At 37.1% G+C, this 9254-nt stretch overlaps 2 protein-coding genes and 1 non-coding gene across 3 annotated transcripts; 1 reads left to right on the top strand and 2 right to left on the bottom strand.

The window, feature by feature from the left end:
- Positions 1 to 621: 621 nt before the first annotated feature.
- On the bottom strand, positions 622 to 3692 carry LOC111790805 (mitochondrial succinate-fumarate transporter 1-like). The gene is made up of 2 exons (XM_023671867.1): positions 3033 to 3692; positions 622 to 1393 (listed from the first exon to the last, which is right to left on the bottom strand). Exons 1-2 carry the CDS (start codon positions 3444 to 3446, stop codon positions 857 to 859), a joined length of 951 nt encoding a protein of 316 aa, XP_023527635.1. The 5' UTR covers positions 3447 to 3692; the 3' UTR covers positions 622 to 856.
- Positions 3693 to 4178: 486 nt separating this feature from the next.
- On the bottom strand, positions 4179 to 4250 carry TRNAE-UUC. The gene has a single exon. It is a non-coding gene; the product is annotated as a tRNA-Glu (tRNA).
- A 321-nt stretch (positions 4251 to 4571) lies between these two features.
- On the top strand, positions 4572 to 7560 carry LOC111791766 (dnaJ protein ERDJ3A). Its single transcript, XM_023673237.1, has 7 exons — positions 4572 to 4775; positions 4986 to 5041; positions 5138 to 5211; positions 5472 to 5983; positions 6069 to 6410; positions 6553 to 6906; positions 7015 to 7560. The coding sequence occupies exons 1-7, from the start codon at positions 4686 to 4688 to the stop codon at positions 7300 to 7302; spliced, it is 1716 nt and encodes a 571-aa protein (XP_023529005.1). The 5' UTR covers positions 4572 to 4685; the 3' UTR covers positions 7303 to 7560.
- The last annotated feature ends 1694 nt before the right edge of the window (positions 7561 to 9254 follow it).

Raw genomic sequence — 9254 nt, 5'->3', positions numbered from 1 at the left:
TTCCATCTTACATTCGAGCAACATTTTGCTCTTTAACACATATTTCCCTCTTGATCATGCCCATTTACGCATCATGAAACCAGAAACTGTTGCATTAACCATATTGAAGGAATAATCTGTGTGTGTACGTGGGTTAGAGAAAGAGAATATGAATGAAGAAAGGTATCATTCAACTTAACAAAAGTATATTTGAGCCTAACATATATTTACCCATTCCACCTCTCATCAGCTGGATCAAAGCCTAACAACATTATATCAAAAAAAAAAATACTTCAAATAAATACTTGAATTCATCATACCAGTAATAGCAATAGATCCATCCATTTGTCGCAAAATCAGAGCCCTGCAGTCCACTCTGAAAGACAAATAGTTGGTTAACTGAAAATTTTGTGTTACCAACCAAACTCATTGACATAGCCAATGTGTATACAGAGGCAGCATCTTTCAACGAAGTCAATGAAGTTCTCTTTTCTTACTATCCAAGACCTTTTGATAACAATGTTTACCTGTTACAATGCTACAAGGAAGTATGTCATTGATTGCAAAACAACATCCACCAACAAGAAGTCTTGATACTACCAAAGAATTCAAGAATTGTAACTAAAGAATATGCTCTAATCAGAGGCTAATGGGCTGTCACAAAGTAAACAGCACTGAAATTTCTACCAGTCTATAAATTATAATACTTTCCCATGTGATCTATTTTAAGACACGAGGTGCGAAAACTTCATGGTTATTTGGATGGTGGCTGAAACAGTTGTAGAAAAATGAAGGTATGCAATAAGAGACGCTAAAAGACCATCACTTGGTCTGCTGTGGACTTCATAATAAAGCAAGCCAAAAATGTTCCTAGTATTCATATGGGAGCATCATGAAGATGACTCTTCTCATACAAGCCAATAAATTGATCGGCCACAGCCCACACAATGGCCTGCCCTGGTGGAATCCTCATGAGTCGGGGCAGCAGCCCTTTCCATAAAGTAAAAAGTCCCTCCTCTGCGTATATAGTTCTGATAGCATGGAACATGCCTTTGTACTTGAGTTCACCAGTGCCTCGGCTCTGGGCCATTAACCTAGTTTTCACAACATCAAAAGGACCAGTGCATAAAGGGCCTGCTGTGCCTGCTAGGAATCCCGATACCATTGACTGCCATGGCTGAAGGACTTTTCCATCCCCTTCATGTCTGTTCCAAAGAACAACATCAAAAGCATTCTTGGCAGTAAACATGGCAGCCTGGTTTGTACCATTCCGCATAACAGTTGGAGCAGCACCTGCCCAAAGCCCTAGAAGGCCTTCTTCTCGAATAATCATTCGAGCACAGTGCACTGGACCCTTGTACTTAAGGAGATCAGGACTCAGTCCTTTCTGCTGCTGCAATCTAATTTTCACCACCTACACCAGCAATATCCGCACCAATATGTTAGTCATCCCACACTTTTTCCGATTGGACAAACATAAATAAATAGGGTGCAAGTTGAAGCTAAACAAACTGACAAAACAAATCAACTCAGGCCAAAGCGCTTACACCTTATTACCTAATTGACCAGGAAAAATCTCTTCAAATGACCAGCACAGTTGCAGTGTATCAACAAAAAGCAAGAAAATAAATATTTCCTTCTCTGAGTCAAACTTTTCTTCTAATTCAAACCTTTGAACTTGAATCTAACTCCCCAACATCTTTTATTAGCTACATCATTATCTTGAGACCTTCTGTAAATTGACTCTGAAAAGCCCACATGGCTTTACTTTTAGTTTTACCCCAAAAGTCTCATTCTAGTAAAAATAATTGTCTGCCACTTATAAAACCTAGATCTTCCCCTTCCCTATCAAATTTGTAACATTGGTTCGTTTCAGATCTTTTTTTTTTATCCTTTGTAATACATATTAGATTAATCCATAGATCATACCAATCAAATCCCTTCTTTTAAACTTGAAACGTGAGATTTTGGTTGCAATCCCAATAACATTGATGACTTTCCATTTAGCATTCTCCCCTACCCTAATTTAGCAGCTAAATAAACCCAAATGAAAGCAGCGTTGAAAATGGTGAAGAAGCTGATATTTTCTAAAAGCTAGAACATGCTCGAGTAACAACAACTCTTAAAAGGTTCTCACTATAGTTTTTTTTTTCTTGTAATAATTTTGTTACTGTAAATTAAAAAATGTAAGAATAAATGCTTATATTAAAGATCTCATAAAAAAGAATCAACCCACAAATGGTGTCTGGCGGAGTAAATGAAGTGGACAAAGTTTCTACAGTCCAAATCAAACTTCGTCCAACTATATACCTATTCTGTCTTTCTATGACTATGACTATGATAATAATTTTTTTTAATGTTGTGAACTTAGAAACGTGAAATTTCTAAATGTAAAAAGGCTAAATCATTGTTATATAGAATATACTAAAATGCGAAAAGAGCACAAAGAATAACAGAGTCCTCTGGCCCTAATGAAAACTAATTAATTCATTTTCGTAATGTTAAAAGGGCCAAACACTGTCCATCACCAGTCCCAACCAACCAACAAGCAAGTAATATATTATATTTATCCTACTCACCCGAAAAAGGCAATGCCAGCGCCTTATTTGGAATCTGGTTTCGCCATTAATGAAACCCAAGTTTTTCCGTTGAAAACAAAGCATATGAGCGTTTAAAATTGATAAAGTACACCGCCATTAAAGAATCAGCAAAATGTGTTTATATTATTATATTATCAGTCCTGTCGGCGCCAACTATCGTCCACGACAAGGTTTCCGATTGTTGAAGAGAACCAGTGGCCTCAACTAAACCTAGAGACCAACATTCAGATCTAACGATTATCAATTTATAATTCTACAAATAAATTTCATAACCTCCCATCTTGGGGAAAATTAACTGGTTAGGCGTCCTTCCTCTGGAGATAATCTCGAATTCAATAGTCTAAAAAAGATAAATAATCATGATTCCATAACCAAATCCGTCGAATATGAAATTGGAAGTTGAATTGCAGCAGATTATTTGACATTGAGAGAGAGAGAGAGATGCAAACTGACCTCAAATGGAGTAACAATGACGAGAGCCTCCAAAACCCCGGCACCGAATCCAGAAACCAGACGAGCGTGATTGCTAAGCTTTCCAGTCTCCGAATCCTTAAACGCGGACTGAAGCACTGCATTGGACCCCATGCGAAGCGCATATTTCAAGGTCAGGTGAGTAGCGAACGGAGTCAATCCCTTCCAAAGAGCCCGAACTCCTTCCGTTTGCGTAACCGTGGCTCCACAGTGGACAATCCCCTTGTAAGCCCCGGTCCGATCGAGCTGCAACCTAGTCTTGATAACATCAATCGGCTGTAGACAACAGGCCTCCATCACCCCTCCGAGAGAACCAGAGATCGCCTTCATGTATGGAGGAATCGATTTCTTCGATCTCTGTTCCGTAGTCGACCGACGAGCTTCCTGGTTCTCCATTTTCTCGGTCTTGAAACCCAGAATCGTTGCTCTTTGCTCGTCCACCTTCCTCTCGTTGTGTTGTTACTGAAGTTCGACCACCATTTGGGTCTTTAATGCTTGATGCTTTGCTTAAGCTCTCGGTGAATACAGCACCACGAACGAGGAATTGATGAAGCTTGGAGTTACGACGCTAATGGCGGCCCGGGAAAAAGTTGCTTGTTCTTTTATTACAGGTTGTCCACGTGATTCATCATTAGACATCAAATCAGAAGAATTTGGTTTCATTCAAATTTAGAATAATAAAATATGCGAAGGGGGGAATTATAATTTAAAATAAACAAATAATAACTATTTATTTCTATAATTTATTTATTTTCTTTTTATGTTTATTAACTTTTTTGTAATATTTTTAAAATCTATGTGACCTGTCCACTCTCGGAGATAATTTGAAAAATTTTCATTAATTTTTAAAGTAATTTTTACCTTAATTATAATTTGAAATTAGCTATTAATACCAATTGTTAAATCTAGGGTAAAATATTTATATGGTATAAAAGTGAAGGGTAAAAGGGTACGTAAATAATCTCCCCTGGTAGCCCTTTCATATATAGTAAGATCATAATTCTGTTAATATACAACTATTAAATTTGAGGGTAAAATAGGTATATATTAAAACGTGAAGGATAAAATGGGTACGTAAAGAGTTCATTTTTATTAAAAATATTCAGTTTAATTAAAAAACGAAAAAAGTTCCGTTGCCGGGAATCGAACCCGGGTCTCCTGGGTGAAAGCCAGATATCCTAACCGCTGGACGACAACGGAAGCTTTTGACCAAGTTTATGTCAGTTTTTAATTGATCCAAAACAAGCCCAAACCTTTTGGATCCAATCCAAAAGGCTAGACTCTGGGCTCAGCCAGCCGGCCCAATATGAACGAGTCCATACGGTAAAATACTTGGGCCAGCCCATTTTAAATAACAGCAAAACTGGATGAATAACCGTGAATTTGTTGTGACATGCGCTAATTCTCGATTCTCATTGGTCAGCTTTCGTGGTATGATTTTGGGCTGCCACGTAAGCATATTTACTGATTCGCTAAAAATCGAAGGCTCCGGATTTTTCTATTTCTTTCTGATCGGGGAAGAACCTATATTATTTCGCACCCGTCGCTTCGCCTCTCCCTCCATTATACCATCTCCCAATTACCAAATTCCAGTTTACGAAATCATCAGTTGCAGAAACTCGGCTGGATCTGAACATGGAGATTCGTCTTTCGCCGTTCATTCTCATTATGGCGTCTTTGTTCCTTTTCCTGTTGTCGGAGGCCAAAACCATGGACCCTTATAAGGTAACGAAGATTGGTCGGAGTTTTTCTCTCATTGATACATTTTGCCATTTTTTTGTGTATCGTCATTTTATTATGTTGATGTTCGGCTTGATTTCCTCCTAATTGTTTATAACTTGAGAAATTTACATGCGTTTTGTTACGGAGTATGGAAGTTTGTGGTGGTGTTATAGAATGGCTCATAATCGTTGCGTTTTCTGAAATTGTTTTCAGGTTCTTGGAGTTGAGAGGAATGCGAGTCAGCGGGAAATTCAGAAAGCTTTCCACAAGTATTTAACTTCCCTCCAAAATTTATGTTCTTGTTCCATTTGATTCAACTTCTTTTGGTTGTGTAGCTCATGGTGGAATTTATTAATCATTGGCAGGCTTTCTCTTCAGTATCATCCAGATAAGAATAAGAAAAAAAGCGCACAACATAAGTTTGAAGAAATCAATAACGGTATGTTACTTGCTTCGATCAACCATTGTATCTTTTCGCCAGGGCTTTTCTACTGCAGTTAATCTCTTTTCCCTGTCATTTCGATTTGTGGGATGAGTTTTGGTTGAATAGGGTGTACTTAATTTGAGTCATGAAGTTCAACATTGGAGAAGAAAAATAATGTTGCCCTGAATTGATATCATGTTAAAGTACTACTAAACCAACATGTCTAAATATGCCTAGTTTTCCACCACAATTGACCTTACTTCTCCATTCTTCAGCATATGAAATTTTATCAGATGAAGAGAAGAGAAAAAATTTTGATTTGTATGGCGATGAAAAAGGTAGCCCTGGGTTTGGCCCTGACTATTCAGGGGATCAAGGTGGTGGACATACATTCTTTACGAACGAAGGAAGAAGACAGGGTCAGCAGAACTTCAAGCCACAGTGGCAGGGTACTGGTGGACAAGGAGGTTCACAGTCTTTCTCATTTTCCTTTGGTGGACCGAGTGGTGGTTCAAATCCCTTCGGCTTTGGTATGGAGGATATATTTTCCAATTTTTTTGGAGGTGGCTTTAAGGATGAGGGTAATTTTGGTAGCCACTTTAAGGCCCAATCTGGATCTAAGAGTTCCTCAATCATCAAGGTCGTTAATAAACAAGTGTTTAAGCAAGAAGTTGTGGGCCAGGGAGTAACTTGGCTTCTGTTTCCCATCACGTCATCTCTGAAGGGAGTTGATCATGTTCAATCAATTATAGAGGATGTTGCCAGTTCGTTGCAGGGAGCTTTAAAGGTGCTATTAAGTAATCATATTTCTAAATTAAATAGTTATGGCGATTTTTCACTGTTCTCATCTTCTGTTTGACCTTTCAATTCAGGCTGGAAGGATAGATTGTGAATCAGAATCCTCTCTCTGCAAAGACCTTGGCATTTATCCTCATCGGACTCCTAGAATATTTGTCTATTCATACATAAAAAGCACCGATGGTTCTTTGGTAGAGTACAGTGGGGACGTTGCTGTGAAGAATTTGAAAAGTTTTTGTCAAGAGCATTTTCCCAGGTTCTCTCGACGGGTCGATTTGAGGCAATTTGACTTCTCTTCCAACAATGGAGGAAGATTACCCACTTTAATGCTTCTGTCAACCAAAAAGGATACACCTGTTATCTGGCGTGTCCTTAGCGGGATGTATAACAAGCAGTTCAGTTTCTATGATGCAGAGGTATATTATTACTGAGCGTGCTTGATTATCTCATTCTTGTATGAGGCTATCAGTATCCGTTGCATAATTATGTGGGTTATCTCTGTGGAGGTTCATCATTTTCATACTCTGATAGCAGATTTCTTTTTATTTTATTGCATAGGTCACGGATGTTTCAGATCCTACAATAAAGAAGTTAGGAGTCGATGCCCTTCCAGCTATAGTGGGTTGGCTATCAAATGGAGAGAGGCACGTTCTTAGAACAGGGATCAATGTGAAAGATTTGAGATCTGCCATTGATGATCTCAGTTATTTACTTGATGGTTTTGAGAAAAAGAACAGGAAGGCAGCGTCAAAGCCAGCCTCCAAAACACAATCTGATTCTGCACAGAATCGGATCCCTCTATTGACAGGGTCCAACTTTGATTCTATCTGTGGGAAGAACACTCCTGTTTGTGTTATTGGTGCCTTCAAATCTTCTAAAGCAAGGAATAAATTGGAAATGATCCTAAACATGGTGAGAGCACTCGCATTTACGTTTTGTCTCAAGCCGCTGCACTTTGGCTTGTTGATTGCTGCTATGCTATACCTTACATTTTCTGTCCCTCTTGATTTAATGTTTCAGGTGTCTCAGAAGACATTGTCAAGGCGTCAGATCTCTGCGCCTAGCTCTAAGGAATCCATATCCTATTCTCTCGTAGATGCAACAAAGCAACCATCGTTTCTTAAAGCATTTGACAGTGCTGGATTTAAATCCTCTGACCAAATACTGATCGCATACAAACGTCGAAAGGAGAAATTTGCAGCACATTTGGGTGAAATGACAGAAGAAGAGGTAGAAAAATTTATCGGCTCAGTACTTAATGGGGACATTACATTCACCAAGACCCGCCAGAAACCTGTCTTGAAGTGAAGGTCTGCCATTAACAAATGTACTCAATTCTTGCGGTCTTATGTACATTTTATGAATATAGTTAGAATGAAGTAAAAGAAAAGAGTATATAGTGAAGGGAAGAAATTATTATCTGGAGAGAAATCTGTGTTGATGTCCTATTGAGGGTGCCTGCATCAATGTTTGCCACCTGCATTTCGTGGGCAGAAAATCTTTTTTGTGTTAAAAAAAACAAAACATTAACCCCCGAGTAAATAATATAATTTAATATTTCTTGTATTTGGGCTCTATTATTTGTTATAGACTCTTGCACCTTGGAGAATGGGCCAACTTATTTTTGGGCTTTAGATGACTGGAGCTGGGTAATTCTAAAGCACGCAAGGCCCATGGGCCAAGAATTTTCCAGAAGATTCCAAAGCCCAAATTTGATGTTCGTTTGGATTATGTGGCTTCGCATGAAAAAGAGGAATATCACATGCTCGTCACGGGACATCCATCTCACATTCTTCCGTTGGTATTTGAAAAATATAAATATTCTCAACTGCCTTTTGTCCTTTTCGATTTCAACCTCTTTCCCATGTACAGATCACTTGCAAAACTACTTTTAAAGTTTTCGGTGTTCACACTTTCTATAATTTATTAACTAAATACAAAACCAGTACAATAATATTAAGTTTTAATTTCATTTATTATTTTTCTTTTCGAAAATTAGGAAGAAGAAAAAAACAAATCTCTACTCCTAATATTGTTGATTGCAGGAGAAAAAAGATACTAACTTAGTGAGAGCATTTAATTTTCATTTTTAAAATACAATTCAAATGTCTTAGAAAATAAATATATGAACTAGAAAATAAGAAAGAAATGGTAAGTGATGGAATATTCTCTTCTTTCTTTTTTTTTATTTTTTTAATTTTTTGGTATTGGAAAGTGGAAATTCCAGATTCAATAAAAGCTGTCTACTGAGCACCTGAAAAGATGCCACCGTTTTTTCTTCTCTTTTTCCATGTGAGAGAAAATAAAATCAAAAAATTAAAAAATTGGAACTTTTTAGCGGGTGACAGTGGCGCAGCTGGTTCATGACACGTGGCAAGCATTGCCGTACAAGGCAGAAGCAGCGAGACAACCGTTTAGCGAGTCAAATACCAGGTTACCCAAAACCGCCCAACTCCTGAAATAAAAGGGGCTTTCCCAGTTGCCAATTACCACTCTCAAACCCGCCATTTTGTTTCTGTCTTTTCCCCTGGTTTTCAGTTTTCATTTATTTTGCTATTTAATCATTTTAAAACAATTTTATTTTTTATTTTTTATTTTTAATTAGCCACCTCACATGCTCATAACGTGAATTATACACTTGGACCCTGGATGTGTTGTTTCACGCTGATCTGGTATATTTAAATTTCTCTTAATTTCACTCTTTTTTTTCTTTAAATAATACATGAATCAAAATTTGACAACTTGATATTTTAATTGAAAATAAATGTGTTAATTAATTGAATTAGGTAAAAGTTAACTTGATATAGCAAAAAAAAACAAAAAAAAAAGGGTTAATTGAGTTCACTTTATATGCCAAGTGGGTGTTAGTGCGGTATTAGGATTTTATATAATATAAAAGCTACTTTTACAAAGTGCTTAAAGGTGAGCCCCACCATAATAAACAAAAGTCAGTTAAATATTTAGTGACGTCAATTTTTTCATTGTATTTTAAATAAATTTCATGAAACATAAGAGAAACTTAAAAGGGACATTTCTATAGTCATGAATCGAACTGTTACAGTCACCATTCCTTTATTTATATATTGGTTTTGAATATTCTTAAATTGTTGGAATTTTAGGAAATAAGAATATTTTAAAAGTCAAGAAAACGACATAAGATACCGAATATGTTATATTCCGTTCCATTACATGTTTAACGGCGTCGGTATAAAATATTTTATAAAATAAAAATATTAGTACAATTCCAATTTTATGTCCAA

The sequence above is a fragment of the Cucurbita pepo genome, chromosome LG03 (assembly GCF_002806865.2).
Source record: "Cucurbita pepo subsp. pepo cultivar mu-cu-16 chromosome LG03, ASM280686v2, whole genome shotgun sequence".
Taxonomy (NCBI): Eukaryota; Viridiplantae; Streptophyta; class Magnoliopsida; order Cucurbitales; family Cucurbitaceae; genus Cucurbita; species Cucurbita pepo.
The sequence above is the reverse complement of the archived record's forward strand: the minus strand, read 5'-3'. Positions and strand labels throughout refer to the sequence as shown.